At 40.8% G+C, this 22,383-nt stretch overlaps 1 protein-coding gene across 6 annotated transcripts in view; it reads right to left on the bottom strand.

Annotated features, from left to right (window-relative positions):
- The window catches only part of arhgap32b (Rho GTPase activating protein 32b), a 118,213-nt gene that overhangs the window by 73,030 nt on the left and 22,800 nt on the right, over nt 1-22,383 (bottom strand). For all 6 annotated transcript variants that reach the window (XM_042218813.1, XM_042218814.1, XM_042218809.1 and 3 more), the window contains exon 2: nt 7,731-7,851. In XM_042218813.1, the coding sequence (XP_042074747.1) occupies nt 7,731-7,825 (95 nt within the window). In that variant the 5' untranslated portion in view covers nt 7,826-7,851. The remainder of the gene's footprint in view (nt 1-7,730; nt 7,852-22,383) is intronic.

Below are 22,383 nucleotides of genomic sequence, written 5' to 3'. Positions count from 1 at the left end.
CATTTCCTTTCAGTGATTGAATATCCCGAAACCGACACACACACACACACACACACACACACACACACACACACACACACACACACACACACACACACACACACACACAAAAAAGAAAAGAAACACATTTTAATCTGAGTATAGCATCACCTTAACTTGCAGGATATTGTCCTGGGCAGCCGAGTAGCAGAGGGTGTTGTTAATCATTTTCAGCTGCTTTGGTGTTAACAAAATCAGCAACAGGTGCTCTGCAGAGGCAACAGTGGTACAACCCCGGGAAACAGCAGTGGCTTTACAGGTGGAGGCCACTGACACTTTTCCTTCCTCACATTTTCTGTTGTTTACAAGCTAGGGTCAATGTCACAACTGACAGCATGAGGCAATATCTAACCCTACAGAGGTTGCACAGGTAGTCCGATTCCTCCTGAAGAGCTCCAGAAGAGCTGGACAGGGCTGAAGAAGGTCCCTAACCCATCATCAGGACTGCTTCTTTGTGCAAGGTGGAAAAGGATGAGCACTGCCAGAGCTCTAAAAAAAAATATACCACCCTCCCAACCAGACTGGCCACCCCGAAGCTAAAACAATAAAATTCAATCAAATATCAAATGGACGGTTATGTTTTCACAGTGAAGCTCAGATATCCGAGTGTAAGTGAATGCAGCATCGACTTTTGCACTATGAGCATCACGTTAGCAAAGGTAGGAGAGCCAAGCGCGAAAACAATTTTTCGGTGAAAGAAAATGAGGAGAGAATAAATGTCCCGGTAAGTAATATTAAGTTTGTTGAGTTTAGTAAACTTCGGTGAAATTAGAATACCAAAAAAATAACACTTAAAGAATTATTGCAACCGTCGGGTATTTCAGACAGTAGACTACAGGGGGGAGCTAGCATAAGAGTTATGAGTTATAAGATATAATCCAAGTCGTAACATTGCTGTGTGGAGCTGCAGATTTGGTTGCAGGTTAACATAGCTGGACTGGCCATCGGGCATACCGGGCATTTGCCGGTAGGCCGATGTGTAAATATAACTCAGTTGTTTGGTGAATGAAACCTGAAAGCACATGCTTTAAAAACAAAGGGTGGCGTCCTATTCAAGACAGATGAAGGTATGGCCTCCTGACATTTATATGACTAACTCTGCATTCGCTTTAGGTGAACAGAGCTATCAGAATCTCACAGTTCTATCATGAAGCACATCATATCATTGCCTGAATGTGATCACCATAAAGCCTCTGAAGTGAGATCTCTGGGATTCTGACAACTCCGGTGCGGAGCTGTGAAACTGAAGCACAGAACCCTTGCATCTCACGACTACCATGATTATATCATATTACACCTTTTTCAATACCGGTGAAGACGTTGCTGGGTTCAGTGCCGAAATGCCCAACAATCAGTGTTATAATTCAGCTTCATCATTAAAACCATGTTTGATTATCACACTTTTAATCAGTCATGTAGACACTGCTGTAGCTCCACCAAAGCCTGACAACTTTGCAGGCAACACAGTAACATTTGTTTGTTTTGTGTCTACGAAAAAATGGCAGAACTCGGTACTCGTGGTGCTCTCTGGAGATTTTTCAGCTTCTGAGAGGACAAAAATCTGCATTTTGGTTGATTTTGGATTTGACAAGAATGCTAAGAGGCAGCACAGTGATGTGGTGCTTAGCAGTGGCACCTCACTGTGAGCGGGGGCTTTCCCGTATGGGGTCAGCAAGTCTCCCTGTGTGTTTTCTCCAGGTAACCTGGCTTCCTCCCACAGTCCAAAGACATGCAGGTGATCAGTTCATAATGTGGGAACTCTGACATTATTAATGTTCTGTCAGTAGATGTTACAATGACAGTTGTAAACGTGTTGGGGGCTAGAAAACAGATGATAGCCGTGTTAACCAGCACTCTTCTACACTACTTTGATCTCTTTTTGTTTTGCTTTGTTTTTTTAAACAACAAAGCAGCTGGACATCAGCTTCGTCAGATCAAACTGAAATATAAGCAAGCATCAAAAGCAGGGTGTAACCGCATTCTGCACCGGGATGTTGATACCGACATGGAAAAAAACCTGCCAGCACAGCTAACATCAGCCAGCAACCTAAACTGACTTTTTGTGCTTGCAATGTTATACATGGAGCAAAGCACCTCACATCTCAGCAACTACTGAGGAAATGTATTAGTGGTTTCACACAGCTCCAAAATGGATTTGGATTTTGAGGTGAATTTGTTTGGCCAATTCCTGACTTCATCCATTTATAATTTGCTCAGTTTAAAACATTTTATAGGTTTTCTGTCTCAGAAAGAAAAAAAAAAGTCCACTAGTTTTTTTTTCTCTTGGTTTAACAACTAACAACGTGGTTTTCAGGAGTATCAGTTTGCATTTCTTCTGCTACTGCATATAACAGGTTCCACAGGTGTCATTTTCCTCCCTTATTTTAGATTCCCATCTAACTCCAAGTTAAACAGGATTCCCAAGGTTCCAAAAGCAAAGTTAAATACATTTCATGTTGCAAATAGTTTGATGCACTCTGGTTTTTCATTTTAACTCTCGCATCACCTCACGTCTTAGTCACAAAAAACATCCTGATAATGTACAATAACTAAAATTCTAGATATTAAGTTAATAAGACCAGACCATTTTTTATAAAGTTTTGATACTTATAATTTTGGGTTGGATAATCCGTGGAGCATCAACTGGAAACTAACGTGCCTGACAAAAAACCTCAATTGGAAAAATGGCATGTTCTATTCAGGGTATCAACACGTGAAAATTCAATAGAAAACTGGGCTTTTTTCTCTGACCAGCTATGAAATATCAATAATAATAATAATAATAATAATAATAATAAAATGTTTTTTTGAGCAGATCAAAAGTAAAGTCTGATGCATGTCATTTCCCATTTAAAGGGAAAAAAATCTGGGAAAGCAAAGAGCAGCAATAAATGGATAGAAAGACAGCAAACAGGGTGGAATCCATCAGTAGGCAGCGCACAGGATTTCAACCTTATGCATGTTTTGGATCTCATCCACAGGCTGGAAGTCTCTCCAGTCAGCCAGCAGTTTAGCTGCCATCCCAGTGAGGCAGTTTATCTGTCCTACATATGGCATCACAGACGGGACTTCCATCCACATATTTCTACCAGTTACTAATGAACTGTTTTCATCCTATGAAGGGGAAGCTCTGATCCGGCATGTTGTTGTGCTCCAGCTGTACTTTTAAACAGCACTACAGGGTCAGCAGCTATCAATGCTCAACTGAAATATGTCTTGATGGCTCAATCAATAGCAGAGAAATATTTATGAAGTATATCTGTTGCTCAGCAAAAACTGTGCATGGAATAAATGCTCGACTGTAATAACCATTAACCAACCATTAAAGAGTAGCGTGGCTGCTGGGCAGCATAGATTATTAAAAATCTAAGATACGTATGTGGATATATACGAATATATATGAATAATGATGCTGTTGGGTCAGATATGAACTTTGCGATAAGTGGCACACTTTGTAATTTTTATTACAATATTATTATTTATGTTAAACTCAGAGGTGGACATGCTGATTTCAAGGTCCAAACATTCTCCTTTCAGAGAACAGAATTTATGGTTTCATCAATTATGGGATGCTGTTCAGGTCCTGAAGCGGCCCCAGAATATTACACTACCACAACCATGTTGACTGGTGGTGTGCTGTTCGGTTTATGAAATGCTGTGTTAGTTTTATGACAGATGTAATGAAATGCAAACCTTTAAAAAGTCTTGTGGATCATTAAGATGTTTTTTGGTAAAAGTGAGATGATCCTGTTAGTCCAGCAGTGGCTTTCTCCCTTGGATACCATTTTTTTCCGTTCTCTTTCTTGCTGTTGAGTCATGAACACTGACTATTGGCGAGGTAAAAGAGGTCTGGGACAAGTGAGGGGGTAACTACTTTTTCAGAAAAAGCCAGGTAGGTTGGACAGCTTATTTCTCTTAATAAATGTAATCATAATTTAAAAAGTGCATTTTCCTGGGTTATTGCTGACTAGTGACTAAGGACTAAAAGATTTTAAATCTCCAAGCACCAGTGATTGGGTCCTTGTACCTTTGTGCTCATTAGTGTGAGAGAGTTGAGGGGCTTTGGGGTCATGTAGATCAGCGGTCCCCAACCCCCGGGCCTCGGACCGGTACCGGTCTGTGAGTAGTTTGGTACCGGGCCGCGAGAGTTGAGGCTCAAGCGTGAAATGTATAGTTTTCAGGGTTTTTATCGGTTTTCAGCGTTATTTTGTTATCGTTTTTATCGTTAACTCGGTGTTCCTGGGTCTTTTCACGTGTGTTATGAATAAATCTTCTTTTTTTCGGTACCGGTACTAGTTTTATTTTGTTGTATTTATCCGCGACACCTTAAAGGCCGGTCCGTGAAAATAATTGATTGATTGATTGATTGATTGGTAATTTATTTCAACATGTGAACAATATACAAGTACATTTAGAAAAGAAAATAATGTCGGGCATAAACCGGTCCGTGGCGCAAAAAAGGTTGGGGACCGCTGATGTAGATCCATTCACTCTTAGACATTAAGAGTGAATGGATCTACATAATTGTATGTTACGAAGCTGCACATCACATGTGGAAACACATCTACTGTCGGCTTTCTGTTGCCCTACGACACAGAATGTCTCTCTCAGCATAGGAACATTGGACAATGTACAATTGTGTTAAAACAACTTTCTTTTTCACGGCCGCACATTGTATGCCTGGATGTTGCCACGGCAACAATGTTCAATGAAACACTGTTCAATGAAAAGTCGCAATTTCCATAATGATGCATTGCAACGCTCTTCAGAGGACACGAACCAAATCTGAATTTGAAGCCTCTCTGATTAATTCACTTGGAAGAGTTTGTTAAAGGGGACGTGTTCTGCTCATTTCAAACTGCACCTTTATTTCTTTAGAATTTGCTGGAGCAGCTTTGCATGATTTCCAATTAACACATAACTCCTATGTATCTTATACTGGGCCTTGGTGCCATTTAAGGCAGCTTTCTTCTCACTGACTGCCCCTCGCAAACCCAGGTTTGAAAAACAAGTGGGTGGGACTTCTGCGCTATATAGTTTTAAGATGCTTGTTTTCGAGTCTGGACATGTATGTACAACATGTGCTACATATAGGAAAGTTATTATTTCTTATTAGGACATTTGTCACCACATTGCCCAAGATCCAAACATTATGTTTCCTATTCAAAGATTTAACTTGTCTCATGATTAACTTCTATAGTCATGAGACAAATGATGTTATCCTGAATCAGATGGCATTTCCTTCCCCATAGACTCATAAGCTGTGTATGCTTTGTCAACCCAGCCACTCTGTTTAAAAGGCTGCAACGTAATATGTCTCTGAACATTTTGCAAAATCAAAACAATCAGAAAGGAGCAAAGGCAGAGATTTCCCACAATGCAACTCAAAATGATCTTTCATTAGACCCTTGCTGTGGTAATTTCCTCAGATCTTGCACACTAGTCTCTAAACCTAATCGCCAAAAACACAATATCACAAACGATGACAACACTATGACATAATCAAGGATATTTCCTCAGACTTGTCAAAGCAGAAAGACTCAGTTGTTTTAATGTGTTTAGCAGTATTAACAACAAAAAGTAAATGTATATTCACAAGTAAAAACTGACATACTTGCCCTTGGGTGACATGTTAAAAAACATGCTGCACTCTCAGCTCAAACCTGCACATCTTGTGAGCTCAGATAAACATCAAGTTACTCATTAACGTTTTATCAGATCCCTGAATCAACACATGAAAGCTATACCCCCAGCAGCCTGCGCTCGCCTTAAATTACCAGCAATGTGATCCATTTGGTTCGTTTGCATAGGCCTCCTCCTGCACTCCATCCTGCTCTGTGGTCCGCTTATCCCAGACTAGATTACGACATCCCAAAACAGCATGCAGCTTTACAGCATTCAGCTCTGCGTCACCTCCTGAGGCCCTCGTGTCCCCAATTGGGGTTCTCGTCACTCGTCAGTCCCGGCTCCTGATCCTGTGATCAAACTTTGTCCACCACGATTCAGCCCGCTACTTTTATACTGCACTAGGTCAAGCCAAAAACCTTCTCCTACCCACACAGAAAAAAGAAATAATCTGCAGTGTCAGGTTGAGCAGACATAATCCTGTATAGATACTTTACACATCATCATCATCAGGAAACATTTAGCAAAAAAGGAATCATCCAATTCATAGTTTCCCTTGGCTCATCTTCACCTCTTCTAATTTTTCACCAGCTTGCTCTCACTAGTAACGTGGGACCACTGTCTCATATATGCTAAGCTGCTGCTGCCATGGTAACCTCAGTACAGGATTTAGACCCAGTTCAGGACTGGAGGGGCACTGAGAAAGGGGCAGGTGGAAGAGCTGAGCGGCCTTAACTGTAATCCCCAACACCATGAGCAAAAAATAGAAAAACTAAGCTAGACAGCACATCTGCAAAAACACAGACAGATGCGCACGACACGCCACTAATCCAGCAGCAAGAATAGCCCACATTAGCAGTAACGTTGGCGAGATAGACAGAGGCCTCTGTCTACCTGCTCAGACGAACAGCATAAAGGTGTAGTTCAGAGAAGGCTGCAGAAAATCTGTCTTCGTCAATCAAATGCGAGTGGTGACTAACAGAAATAGTAAGGAAATAACAGCTAAATGACTCACAGCCTTCATTCCCTTCATTATGCAATCTCACATTGTATAATGTGTCAAAGGAGATCCCCGGAACGTGTCGGAGATTACTTATACCTCAGTGGTAGAGAGCGTAACAACCGGAATGTTCCAGGAGCACCCGCTGGCTCATGATAGAGCTCGCTATGCACAGGGAGGCATACCTTGGAACAGCTACAGCAGTGTTTGTCCTAAAACATCCCTGTGAAGCATGCGTGTTTACTGGATGAAAGTCCATATGCGTTTTTGTGAATGTGCATGCTTGAGGGGAGGGTGTGTGTGACGACAGTCCGTGTGGGTGTGGGTGCACAGCTGTAGAGATGACGTAACTAGCTGAAAGCTGATCCACTCAGCCTATCGATGGGGACACTGGTTTTTGGAGCTGGGATCTGGGAGTCTGAATGAGGGGTTTCCAGCAGTGATGGCTACTGCACAGTTGCTATGGGGCTTTACGGTTTCTGTGTGTGTGTGTCTGTGTGTGTGTGCTGGAGTGTGAGGGGGGGGGGGGCTGTACAAACTCAACCTATCAGCAAAGCTACAGCACTCAGGCACGTTTACCAATGCCTCCCCCTCCTCCTCTGCATGCGCATACCCTGGTGTCATTTCTCCTTCAGGCACAGAGGAAGCCAAGTAACTCCCCCCTTGTGTCATAGCGTGAACACACACACTCTCACGAGCACAAACCAGATTCTCCAACTATCAGCTGAAAAACTGAACTGCCTGCCAGTGCATTTGCCTCACATGAAGTGAGAGTAATGGTACAGAAGACGAGACACACGCATGCACAGAGAGAAGAAGATAGGCTCACTTACTGTAAGTAAGCAAGCACACACACACACCCCTTCCCATCCTCCGACCTCACCCCCAAAACACACACACATGCTCACAAACTCTCCATACCTGTTTTCTGAGTATAAACAAACTAACATGCTATTCAAAGCCCTAAGGTGTGGTCCTTCTCTTCCACACACTCTCCACTCTGATGGAGAACGTCGGGGGCAGTGTGTTCCTGGGGGTGTGTGCCAGCCTCATGCAGCTCGCTTACCTGTCCAAGATGTCATGGCTGGATGTGGCTGTGGCTCCCAGCAAACCCAGTGCTGCACTCCCCACCGCTGCGGCAGCCCCGCTGCCTGCCTCCATGATACTGACTCACTGCAATGAGAAGCCTGCCAGAGAAGCGGAGAGGGAGGGGGAGAGAGGGAGGGGGCGGGAGGGAAGGGGGAGGATGTGAAGAGGTAGAGCAAGAGGGAGAAAGAGGAACGAGATAAAAAGAAATCACATGTAGGAACTCGACAGAGGGGGGGAAAGCAGAGGGATGGAGAGGAATGTGGGAAATAAGAAAAGAGACAAGACTGAGAACATGATGTGGTGTAAAAGGTACACAGGAAAAGATGTGCGAAGACAGGGCGGGGTGGGGGGGTGGGTGAGATTGGGGTGGTAGAAAAAAACAAAAAAACAAATTAACTTTAGTCAGCAGACCAGATAAGTCATGACTTTTGCACGACAGGATTTTTTTCTTTGGTCCCAACACATGGAGATTCTGGCACACGCTGTCCAATGTGAACCAAAAGTCAAACAACATCATCAGCTCCATCGGCTTTCCCGCTGCGGTAGCTGTGCTGTCTGAAGTCTCCATCCTCAAACAGTCTTTTTACAGTCCTCGCATCTTTTGGTCAGCCATTCTTTTTCACATCTCCACAAGTAGGTCTGATTTCAAGGAAAAGTTCCAAAAACATTCCAGAAAGTCCTAAAAGGTTATAGCAAACGAATGTGTTCTCAACCCTCATCAACGTCAGCCACAAACTACAAGCAGAATGCTAGCATAGGATGTTCAGCAATGCAAATCTCACGCCAAAAGTTACTACGCTTACCAAAAAGCTCAACACCGGCCTCTGACTGGTCGAGTTGGTTGTGCAGCAGCATTTCAACCTATCCATCATGCGCAGCGATTTCTCATGTTAGTCTGGTAAAAAACAGTTTGTTTGCTTTACAGTCTACTGCAGACTGTGGCAGTTACTCTTTGGTAAACCACATATCTGTTAAATGAAGGAGTGAGACAAAGTAAACACATGCAAAGAAGTTGGTGGTTCGATCCCTGGCTTCACCAGTCTGCATGCCAAATATCTTTGGGCAAGATATTAACCCCAAGCTGCTCTCAGATGCATCGGAGTACGAATGTGTATGAATGGTAGTTAGTAAGCACTGAAATTATAGAAGACTGTGCTTGTGCGAATGAGTGTGAATGTGGCATGTTGTATAGAGTGCTTTGAGTACTCCGAAGAGTAGAAAAGCGCTATATAAGAATCATGTAATTTACTACTTACCAGAAATTATTTTCTGTGTTGAAAAATTACTACTTCCTAATATCTTCAAGTGCTTATTCTATCAAGGCAACAGTTCGACAAAGATTTAATTTACAGTAATGTAACATATCACGAGAAGATGCAAACCCTGATATATCAAAAGCGCAAACAAGGAAATGTGAGGCTTACAAACTGACACCATCGATGCATCCATCACTTATAACAACTAAACAACCTGTACGTATAGCTATAGTTACCGTTCACTACTGCTCTTAAGATCCACCTGCAGCCTTTGAATGTTTTTAAACCGAGAATCTTTAAATGTGTGTTCACTTTGTTCTTTGTTTATTAAAATCACACCTTATATCATCTTGCTCCATTTAGCGGATGCAGGTTATTATGTGTTCAAGCAGAAACATGTAGGAGCTGAAAGTCCTTTGAAGTTATTACACATCAGACTTATAACCTGAACCAAAACTATGTTTTTCCTTCAAATGAATGAATTGCAAAATGCTTTAAATTATTTTGTCATCATGTGACTATGGAATAAAGTTACTACCTGAGGGGTCTCTGCACGTCATAGAAACAGCTAGCACTCCTTCCTGTGTTCAGTGCCAAGCACACATAGTGGGAGCATTGTACAGTGATTAAGGTGACTTTAGGGAATATTAACAGCGCTCATCACCCACCCACTGAATCATCACCGTGACTATAATCACAGGAGAGAACATCTTCGCATCTCTGGTATTATCTCTGTAATACCACCCACCACAAAACCTCCCAGGGAAATCTTAACATGTCAGTGCAACAAAATAGATCACAGTGACACAACAGGAATGACCAAGAACTTTACATCCCCTGGGAGCCAAAGAGCCAGATTTCTGTGGCAGTCAATGGCTACGCTCTGTAATCCCAAGAGGATGGTGCCAAGAGTGGGGCGCGAGAGGAGAAAGCGTAGGAGGAAGAGGATCTTCACAAGCCACACTGAAGCAGCTGGTTCTACATCCGAGGCAGACTTGCTGGGCATACGTAATCCTCCAGCCTCTCTGGTGCACACAGAGTGTAGCTCAGGCAAAAAAGGCACCATGTTTAAAAGGCACATGTCATCTATTAACATGGATAGTAGGGCTGCTCGATTATGGCAAAAATGATAATCACGATTATTTTCACTGAAATTGAGATCTCGATTATTTGACGATATTTATTTAACCCTTACGACCTACTATAGAACCAAGTCCGCCAGAGCTTATATTATTTTTTATTTTTTTTACATGTTGTAGTGCCATTTGTGGGAGCATTTCAAGTTGCTATACATCAATACAACTGTTATAGCCCATATTGTAATAATATGTATGCATTAAGTCCATAGTAATTACATTAATTGCAAAAAGTACAATAAACTACAAAAAAATTGAAAATCGTTTTTGTTTTTTTTACATATATTTCTACTTGGAGAAATTTAAGAGGTTTATCCCTCAAAACTTTAAATACAAAAAAGTTGCAAAAAATAGTTTCTCACCACAGGAAATTTATTTTGAGTGTCTTCATAGTTTTATTTTGGAGATACACCAATTTTTATATACTGCAGGAAAAACGAAAAACAATCCTATGATGCAAATTTGCAAAGAAAACAGCAGGTGCATCAAAATAAACTATTTCCAGCAGTGCAATTCGAGTTCTAAGCATCCCAGAAACTATTCAGAAAAGTAACAAACATGACTTATAAAAACACCAGTATAGGCTATTAAGGCCTACAAGTAAAAAACTACATTTCCGCGAAAATGACGTCACTTCCGGTTTCGGGCAGGAAATGGCGCACATGCGATAGTTCGCGACTTCCAGTGTTGCCAACTTTGTCGCTATATTTAGCAAGTCTTCAGACCCGCTAAAAAAAAGACGTGAAAGCCTTATTGCTTTTACTCTCAACAAGCAGCGGGTGCTGTAACGCAGTCAGTTCTTCTTTTACTCTTTTACTCTTATGCTGTTTTGTGGATCACAAGGTTTAAAACTACTTATAAACACACACACAAAGTAACTCCACCAGAGTGCCTATTTCGGGTCACTTTTGCCGGTCCAAGCCCGGGTAAAGGAGCAGGGTTGGAATTGTGACATTAAAAAAAACAATAATTGCTAAAAGAAATTTAATTTGTAGTTCTAAATAAACTCTAAATGCATTTAGGACGTTTTTTACTCACTTTATGTCTCTTCCACGATGTTATTTCTCTCTCCAACAACATAGGTTACAATTAGATTAGCATGACCAATTATGCAAATTAGGCGATGACGTCATTTAGCGACTTCTAGCGACTTTTAGGACAACCAATAGCGATTTTCCTTACTGAGGAGTTGGCAACACTGCTGACGTCTGTTTCACTGTGGGAAGTGTTATGAACAGCTGATCGAGATCGGCAAAGCGTGTTTCTGGAATATTATGTTTTTGTTCCTGCAAGCGCTTTTTATGCAATTTTTGCAAAGCTTATGTGGAAGGAAACCGTGACCGAGGACAAGCTGATGGCATAAGATGTAAGTACAACTCCTCCGGTTTCATATGCAAAACAAATTATTGCGCTAGCTTACACGGTTCAGGTTCTACAGGGATTTAAAAATAGTTACACAAAACGGAGCGTGCTGCTCTGACCGGCTTTAAAGGGTTAACAATACAAGTATTGAATAATGACTTTAAAAAATAATATAAAATAGTGTGCAACACCACTGAAGTTTTTTTTACCTCTCTTTTCAACCAACGGCAGTCACTCTCCTCTCCAAATAACTTCTGCTTAGCTTTCCGAGCTTCCCTCGGGTCCTCTTAATCAGCGGTCTCCAACCTTTTTTGCGCCACGGACCGGTTTATGCCCGACAATATTTTCACGGACCGGCCTTTAAGGTGTCGCGGATAAATGAGGGAGGGGCTAATAATCGGCTCAGTCATTTTTAATGATCGTTGAAAGCCCAGATCGTAATCGTGATTAAAATTCGATTAATTGAGCAGCCCTAATGGATAGTAATTTAATGCCAGTATTAGAGACTCCAAATATTTGCCTCACCTTCTTTTGAGACATTTAAGTGACTCAGAGATCTTTGTCCTGAAAATAACAAGCATGCACTTGAATCCAGAGTGATTAAGCTTCTTCCAAACCAATCGAAAAGCGACGCACTCTTTTGACCTGTGACCGTCTTTGATATAAGCAGTAAGTCTGAATGGAAAGATGATAAACTTTTCTGTATGCTGCACAGCGCAGTTCACCTTTTTTAACCACCACATTATTGACCTGCAGCACGTGGCTGTATTGACTGCTATGCACAAGCGGACTGGCCTGGCACAACCCGGGCAAGTTGTTGACATGGACATGGGCTTCATGTTGGAAACACAGCTTGCCCTGAGCTACTGTTAACTCACACACAAAGGCAGCTCATCCCATTTGACATTAACTAGATGTTTTTTGTGTGACTTCATCCGCCTGTTTATGCTGTGGGTATGGAAACACATATCCCTTTAGGTACCGTGTGCAGACGGAATGAAGTGTGTGCATTTGTTAACAGAAAGCGAGTTTGTGTATACCAAGCAGGCAGCCAGGCACAGCGAAGCAGGGTGAGCTTCCCACGAACACCTGATGCAGCAGAAAAAGCCACAACATGGCTGACCTTGAGAGAGGACAGAGCCTCAGCTCATCTCACAGGAGATTAAAAATCAAGATTCAATAGTCTCTACACAATAAACATCCTCACTCTAATCTGAATGGCAAAAACAGGAAATCTTGAGCTTACTAGAGCCCAACTGGGAGTGGTTAGCAATCTCATCTCACAGCAAAAAGGCTCTAGGTTCAGACCTCCGGGGGGTGTTCTACGAAGGAAGGTCAACATAGTTTTGTTTGCCTTTGCTGGCTCACTCTCTGCGTTGCTGTTTATTTCCACTGTGATGACTGAACATTAAAGCTCTGACATTTTAAACTGATTGAAGAAGTATTCTTGGTTTTTGTTGTAGTAGCTGCATTTCCGGACTTGGCAGATTATAATAAAGAATACCAACATTTACACATTCGCTGCACCAAATGAATACATGCTCGTTGCTGTGAAAATGTGACCCGCTGTTTCAGTGGTTTTACTTAGGTACGGCTTAACAACTTGCACATTTAAAGTGACAATATACAATGTACCTAAAACATACTGTAAATTAAAGGCTCTGTGAAAAGTTGGCACTTCCAGCTGATGTTAAACCAAAACTCAGAATATAAGATGCTCCAGAACAGGTTAGGTGTTTAGTTCAAGTTACCACAGTGACTTAGCCATTCAGACTTTATGCTTGGCTCCCTCAGCCGTTTATTTCTGTAGCAGACCCTTCTGGTATGTGGTTGTCTCTCTCTGGTGGCCCTGTGTACCCCAACTTTTACATTCTGACACTGGGATAAGCTAGCCCCCTGAGCCTACAATGCATTAACGGAGAAACCAGCTAAATATTTCCTTGACTGACAATTTGCAATCTCTGACCAACTGCAGATCTCCAAGATCATCAGGACAACTAATTTCTTAGTCGACTAAACAAGGAAAAAGAATTAGACTAACCGACTAGTCTAAAACTAAAAAACACCCTCATATATCAAGTTAAAGTAGTGAAAAAAACTAATAAAAAGGGCATTCCAAACCATTAGTCACCATTAATCATGCCGATTAACTGTGCAACAGCTTGCATCATGCATTATCAACATTACACATTATACTCCAGACGACGAAAAAGAAAGACACTTAAAATAAACCAATGGAAAGAATATGATATTAAAAAACACGATACTACAAAAGATGTTCACATATTACTCAAACACGACAAATTAACAGTAGAAAAACTGATAAACCTAAGTTTATTACCCCGAGGTCGTATTAAACGGCTACCACATCTGGAAACTACTAGTAACAATGGTGATGATTAGTCAACTAGTCGAGCATGTTCCTTTACTTAGAATAAGTCAATGTTCTAATATTTTCCGGTCCACGTGCATGTCTTCTTTCATGTTTAATCAAACAAACAAACATAAAAAAATAGATATGAAGATGTAATTATTGTCTCAATGCAAATGCAACCATCCATGCTCCCAAATGTATCAGCTAGGGGACGCACCAGGTCCAAAAACTGGAACATGGAAAACTGGAAAAATTCAGACAATGTGACGGTTAAGATCTTAAGTTTACTTGTGGTTTTTCTTTAAAAATAAAAATCGAATTCAATTACATTTCAGTTTAAGAAATGAGTGTGAAAATGTTAATTCCCATAAAGGTCACATTTTAACTTTTTATCTTTTGCTTGAGTCACTTTCGGTTCAATGTCACGAAGCAGAGCGTCTCCGGAGTGCGGTAGTGAGTCATAAATATAAACAGGTCACTCAACATTAAATCAATATCAGCAAGGTGAAGTTCACTCATCCCTCCTTCACTTTAAGCCACAGCAGCTACAATTTAAAGAGACACAGACTTGATGCTCGTCTGCAACATGAGCTTCTCTCATTTACCTTTTCTCTGTTACAGCTCAACAGTAATTCTAGCGCTTCAGATTTGTACGGTAACGACTTCAGCATTAAAAAATAAATAAATCTGAGATTATGAGATTAAAACAAAGCAGAAATTGTATGTCTATAAACAGAGCTGCATTGAGTACTGGACATTAATTACTGAAATGATAGCAGCATTGAAACGAAAAATGCTGTCATGGAAGGAAAGTTCTACTTTGAACAGTCTGCATTTAACTTTGTTTTCTGTTTAATGCTTTCACTCTATTTTTTAAATCTGTTTCCATTTTTTTAAACTTCCTCCTATTTTGCTGTTCACAGTACGTTCTTCTTCGTTAGTACTGAGAGCAGTCTTAGCAGGTGATTTAGGCATTAGTGCCCCCATCGCTTGCTGTAGTGTATTAAAATAACACATTTACTTGGTTTTAGAATATGACAGGTCAATAAAATTCTGCAGCGACGATTATGTCGGCGAATCGTTGCAGCCTTACATACACGTCTGATGCAACTTGCCATCTAAACTAGCTAGCGATAGCATATAATTTAGCATGCTACCCTTTTATCCTTGTATAGTAATTTCTGGCTCCAAAAAACACCAAACTGTGACACTTCAAAAAACGAAGATAAAACAAATCAATATGACATGAGATGTCACCTCATCCTGGAGAAATGTGAATTGAATTATTCATTTGGTCTCCATTTATCCTTTTGTGGACACCACGTAAATATTCTAGTTGTTTCATCATGTTTGTGTTTAAGGAATAATCTAAACAGACTTTTAGGAAGCACCAACATTAATAGTAAAAACCTCCACGAAACCTTGAATGGAAACCACTGAAAAAGCTCAACTGTCCTGTATAATGAGTTATAGGATGGGTAAGTTAGAGTTTTAAGTAGGTCAAACTTTCGAGTTCAGGGAAACTGTTTGACAGGTGAAGGGTGCTTTTGTGCTCACGCTGATCCATCACCCTGTGGCACGATGGATCTGATGTCACCTCGACTGGCTTTGACCTGTCGCACATCTCTTAATTTTTGTAACATTGTGCGTTGTGCCGCTGCCGCCACGGCTGGGCTGAAGACAGAGGAGTCTCAGGTTGTACAGAACCTCAGAGATTCACTTCCTTCTATAAATACAAGTGGCTGTTATAGATGTTACTGGTGCCACGTGAAGCGACCAACACGGCAGGCATACTGGAGCTTAAAGGGGCTGATGGAGAACTGCAACAGTCATTAAAATATCTGAAGTAGTAGATTTGGGTACATACAAACACGCCACCTCCATAGAGCCATTTCACTACTGTGGCTAAAACACGCCAAAGGAGCGCCAGCATGTAGTCGCCTCCTGTTCTGACACCGCTGACCTCCTCGACCTCGAACACGCACAGAATGATAAACCACTGGGGGCCCATCCAGTGGAGCCCTTTCCCTAACTTGAAAGACTTCAAATACATTGATGTGCAAATTAACCAGTGATGGCAACCTGGACACTTCTGGACCAGTTTTTGACAACCTAGCAACAGCATTGAGCTTTGAATGGAGCATTTCACTCCAGTGTCTCTGAGAGGCTCACTGAATACCAGCAATATGCAACCATTTCATGCTTTCTGATACGGACAGGCAAGCAGCAATTTGTAGAAGTTGTTTTGCAAAATGAAGAGGTCATTAAAGTTTCCCACGACAAACATCATTTAGAGAGTCTGAGCAGCAGGCCGGCTCAGTTCTGCCACATTTATCTGTAACAGTATCAACAGAGATTTGTCGACTTTTCATGCCTCTTTCCCAGTACATTCACACTGAGCAGGGATTAAGAGTGGTGCTGGGAGGTGTACAAAATAGGAATTCCACATATAGCCTTACCAGTAAAGAGACACAACGGCCCAGTGGGTATTTTCAAATAAACTACTTGAAAATACCCACTGGGATCACTAAAGAGCACATCGGCAGGGGGCCTGCACTGTAACTGTGCACCCTTCATACTCACATCATAACACACATTCTACATGAACAGAAGACAGTCTGTGAAACAAACTTTCCTCTGATTTTTTTTCCCAGAGCCTTTTTGCACTAGCACCTACTCGGCTTGGCTCTACTGTTTTTGTTGTCCATTACAGTAGAGTACCACCTTAATGTGGGTGGGGTCATTGAAGAAATGCAGGACCGGAAGAGATCACTTTGATCCCCAGTCAAGTAGGTACTAAAAAAAATTAAAAAAATAAAATAAATAAAAGTACTAGGTAATCGGTACTACCACCTAATGGAAACCCCTAAAAACCAAGTGGTCGAGTTAAGTGGAAAAGAACCAAATAAACTCATGCCGTTACCAGCATTCATGCGTGTGCGTGGTCTTTATTTGTCAAATAACTAGTGTTTGTATCCTGCTAACCATACAGGAAGCATAATAGTCTGTAAACAGCTGAGAGGGGCTCTGTAACCTCATTTAAGAACAATAAAGAGAGGGAGGATGAAAATGAAAGCAGAGATGCTCCAAAAATGTGTAACCAATAGAGGACCTCTGTCTGCTGTGAAATGTGGGTGTGAACTTTTGCTAACATAATTTAAAAATGGTACGTTTATGTTTTTGATATTTGTCTCTCTTTTTTTCTCCCAACAGATAATTTTAAACCTATACAAAGACCCAAATATCAAAAATAAAATAAAAATGGAGTACTATGTTGTTAACAACACTCCTACTGTAGCAGCCACATACTGCATAAGTCACATCCACTATTTCACTCACAGGTTTATTCAACATTTTAAGGAACATATTTTAAAACCAAACTACCTTTTTAAACAGTGCCTGGGTTCTTATCTTACTCCCACGCCACTGCGAGACTGACATTTACAGTGACTTGTGTTTTTTGCTTAATGAGGTTCTTCCCCATTTCCAACATTCCTCCCACTGTGTTAAACTCTATTCTGCAGAGCCTCATCAGCACTGGGAGAACCATTGAACCCTTGAGCTAGTGCCAGCAGCAATGTACAACAAAACAGTGTGTGGAGAAATGCCTTCACACAATCATTCTAAAGGGTACAATGTGATACACTTGTGGCAGGAACCACTCTGATGTTTAGGAAACCTTTTTGTGTACAACTAATGAATGTGCCTGCAGTGTTATCACTGCAATCAGCCTTTATTCTCCATTCATGCAGCAGTAATGCCAGGAGCAGAGCTGCCTGTCGATTAGAGAGAAACTGCTCTGAAAGGTCACACGACACGTCTCAAAGGTTACAGGTTGGATCCTCAAGAGAGCCATCTGTTCTGTCAAAGCGTCCTTGAGGAAGAAAGTGAAGTTTCTCTAACACCCAACACAAGTGAAAACACACAAGAAAACATACTGCACTGTCTTGCATTAAAAAAAAGGTCTCCAATAACACCACACATCAGTTACAAGACACAAAGTAAACTCTGCAGCATCAAATATTCATGTGTGACGGTGAATGAAACATGTCGTGTCCATATTGAAGAAAATATTTCTCAGTTATAATTAAAGCACCACCTGGAACCCATCCATCCAAATATTGTCACCAACAATAAGTGCTTGCTCAAATATGGAGTTTTACAGGAAATTTTTAACTCCCCAATATTCATATTTGGATGTAAGCCTCAGATTAGACATTCTGATTCAACTGAATGGTAAGAAAGACCAATGACATTTTCATTATTTTATCTTTAATAGTTTCTGTTCGTTTCTTTTGATTTTACTGTAATACATGTACTGATTTTTCAAAATCTCATCTCTGATGTACACATAGTACTACATAAGATAATAATTTAAAAAACAAAAACTCCTGATTCAGTTCAGTTTTAGAACAAGGGAACCCGTGGATCTGAAGCCACATGCAACACAACACAGCATTTGTGTGAAATTACAGTGAATTGAATTAATTGAATTGAATTAAATGAAGGCCGTCACTTGTTTAAACGTTAAGAGAAGCTCAGACTTGAAGCCTTCCTGTAATACAAAAGCCATCCTTTATGCAGTTCCGTGGCATTTAAACCAGTTTAACATGCTGGCGGGTGGATCTTCTCCCAGTTTTGGTGTGATGGAGCCTTTTGAAAGCAGGAAACTGAACTGACTTGACTGAGGAACGTGTAACCAAAGAGAAACCATGACTCTTCTTATTTTATTAATTCTTTTTCAGTTAATTAGGTTAACAAAAATTTAAAATTGTATATTTTACAAGTGCTTTAGTTATCATCACCAAATACTTTTTTGGGCAACTTGCAGTTCATATCCTAGATGTTCTTATCAGATTAGCATCAGACTAAAGAGAACAGCACTTTCTCTCAGTCTCTGTGTATATTTGAGTAGATATTTAACATTTGATTAAGATAATCAGGAAATGTTACAGACAAACTGAATCCAGAACACGAGTGAGCTAGAGACCTTAAGGCAACTCAAAAACACACATTTATAATTCATAATAGTGTTGCAGTGTGATCCACGCACACAGAGCAACATAAAGGATACAATTAAGCTTGATTAGGATGTGATAAAAATATTTTTGGTCAACTGAAATTATTAAAAAATACATTTTAAAAAGATGTTTGAAAAACAAAACAAAACAACAACTTACAAATCTAACTCAAAATAGAAATACACAGGAAATGTCTTTATCTTTGTTACTCTGGTGAAAGGTCTGACTCGGCACGTCTACATAACTGAGTCGTGTGGCTTTACAAAGTGTTGTCCTGAATACTTACTCCGATTTTCCTTCATTGTGCCTCTGACAAATGTCCCTTATATGATGCTCATTCTAAAATAAAGGCTGAACTAAAATAAAGCTTTCAGACAAAAACTAAAACTAATTAGAAAATACAAAACTGTAACAACTACAACCTTCAGTCTGTCGATTTTATAAATGCTTTCTTTTGTATGAGTTTACTGAAAAAAAAATCTATTAAAATTGTTAATACAATGTTGTATTCTTCCTTACTGATTAAAAGCACTTATCTTCTTGATAATGACGACACTATTTATATGCACGCTGCCTCCTTTGCACTTTGTGTGTCACAGTTCTTTATGTTTCATATCAAACATCTTGATATCACTGTGTACTTTATATTCCGGTTTCTTGGCCTGAATTGACATTGTTGACCTAATTCACATCCTCTCAGAAGCTACAGTTTTACATTGTTACAGCAATTACCATTATCCATTAAATGTCTCGTAAGGCCAAAGCAGCTGCTCTTTCACTTGTTGTACAGTCTTCCTTTTAAAATGAGACTCCTATGAAAGAGCAGGCACTGAGGCCACTGCTGACAACAGAGGGAGAATTTTAAATAATGAGCATCTCCCGACACAGAGAATCATTTTGATGAGTTGCCACCCAAGCGCAGAATGAACTGTATTTACAACGAGGCTGGGGCCTTGTGAAGTTATTGTGAATGACCACCCATAACCCCAAAGCAATGGTATAATGGTAAATAGCAAAACACAATGTGAGTAGCACGTTAAGCTAAAAGAAAAAAGAAAGAAAGAAAAAAAAACCCATCAGTTTTAAGAAGAAGTAGGGCTGTGCGATATGATCAAAATCTCATGTCCCGATATAAGACATCTATCGTCTGATAATGATGTAAATCACAAAAATTTTACATTTTCTGTAAATTCTGTGAATCTCGGGCAGCTCGAGTTGCATGAAGTGTTTCCAGCTTGGCGTCGTGTACCTGGAGTCGAGTGTTTTAACGATGTATGAAACTATATATTTTAGACCTACGTTTTAACGGACGCCGCTTTCTGCGTAAGTGCTGCGGGGAAAAGCCTGTTCTAACGTTTGAGTATAAGGTTTATTTTTTTAGCACCTGACGGCTCTTTTACTTCTCATCCGTAAACACTCTGCATCTTTCACATGATTCAGTTTATTTTGAAAAGTCTCAACAGGATCTTGAGCTTTATTGTGAAAGGTTTATGTGGAACAAGCGGACACGCGGTGGTTTTACCGTTGTTGTTGCTAACGACAACGCATAAAAACAAATGCTTGTCTGTCTGTAGTGTGGTTATATTAAATATAAGAGAAAGAGAGAACTTTAAGAAATTAATATAGCCACTACAGTGACCATCAGAACGATGAAAAAAATATTGCCGTAAACAGTTTATTTTGCAACACCACGAAACAAACGATAGCGTAAAATGAAACGATAGATTTTTTTATGTCGCCATCCGATATATATCGTTATATCGAACAGCCCTATAATACAAGGAAGGCACTGGCAAGCACTACAGCACAATGTGTGCAATTATTCATGAGTTTTGCCTGAAAAAGAGGCCTGCCCAAACCATAGCAACCGTTAATAAGCAGCCGATTTCCACAGGAAAACAGTGGATCAGGCAACGTCGATTAGCTGAGTGATGGATTCACTGACTAACCTCTGCAGCTCTATTTGACTGTTATAAAGAGACAAAAACCTGTTTGTGCTAAATGACCAAAGAGATTCATGTGATGCGTGGTCTGCAGCGAGCCTGACCTCATCTGAGTAATAGTTGGATTCCTGTTAGACACACACCCAAGTGTGAATCGCGGGAGGGGATGAGCTCATTAAAACAGAATCTGGTGTACTTTCAAAAAAATAAAAACTGTGTATGAAAACACCCTTTTCACTGCTTGCAGCAGGGAGGGATAATCCAAAGAAAGAAAGCCAAGATGTGATTCACCTGGACCAGGAAATGTATCCAGACAAATAGAACTTATTGCAGCAAACAGACTAAGAGCAGGCAAAACATGAGTGTCCTTGAAGCTGATTTAGGAGCCCTTGTGTAGGACTGGGTAAGAAAATCTGATAATTAGGAGGTAAAAATCTGATAAGGTACCCACTCGCAACACCACACCATGGGGTGAACACGTTTAGTGAATTACCACAGGAGATAATACAATACAAAGTGAGATGTGGATCTAAATTACCAAGCTGAAAAATGAGCAGGCAGCAGAAAGACCAAGAAAAACATGCATCTGTGATCTAATGATGCAAATACCACAGTGAGGTAAAAGTGCTCATTTCAACGGTCACTTAAACATCTTCATCTAGTTAAAATAAACAAAACTCAGTTATCAGAAGTAGGTTACTTGTCAGTCTTTCGAGTGACTCCCATGTATGCTCCTTGGTCTCGCTGCTTTCATTGCTTCACATTCACACAGCAAAGTGAATTTAAAGTGGTGCATCTGAAAAGGGAGCAGCTTGGCAAATGGCAGCAGAAACATGAAAAATGTTGTTGGTGGCAAGAGAAAAATCTCTTTCATATCCAAACATTTCCCACAAGTGGCGAGGCTTGTGTAACACAGGCCTGTCTGCAGCTCAACGCGGCAAAGACCAAGGAATTGATTGTGGACTTTTAGAAGGACCAGGAAAACCTTGACCCCTGTTTCAATCCAGAGGGTCAACGTGGACATTGTAGAGGACTATAAATACCTCGGAGTACACATAAACAATAAACTGGACTGGGTTAAAAACACCACTGCACTCTAGAGGAAGGGCCAGAGTCATCTCTGTTTTTTTCCTAAGGTGGCTGAGGTCCTTCAACATCTGTCGGACAATGCTTAGGATTTTCTATGAGTCTGTTGGGGCCAGTGCCATCTTCTATACTGTTGCATGCTGGGGCAGCAGGCTGAGGGTCGCAGATGCCAACAGACTCCATAAAATGATCCACAAGGCCAGTAATGTTGTAGGGATGGAGGCGGACTCTCTTAGGGTGGTGTCTAAGAGGCGAATGTTGTCCTGGATGTGGACAATGCTGGATATTACCTCCCTCCCACTCCATGACGTGCTGGCTAGTAACAGGAGCATCTTCAGTGATACACTGAGATTACCAAAAAGCACCACTGAACGACACAGGAAATCATTCCTGCCTGCGGCCATCTCCCTCTACAACTGCTCCATCTAATGCACTGTAAACATTGCAATAGA

Source organism: Haplochromis burtoni, unplaced genomic scaffold, assembly GCF_018398535.1.
Source record: "Haplochromis burtoni strain Fernald_Lab_line unplaced genomic scaffold, NCSU_Asbu1 Contig_24, whole genome shotgun sequence".
Classification (NCBI taxonomy): domain Eukaryota; kingdom Metazoa; phylum Chordata; class Actinopteri; order Cichliformes; family Cichlidae; genus Haplochromis; species Haplochromis burtoni.
Note: the sequence above shows the minus strand (reverse complement) of the source record. Positions and strands in the feature narration are given on the sequence as shown.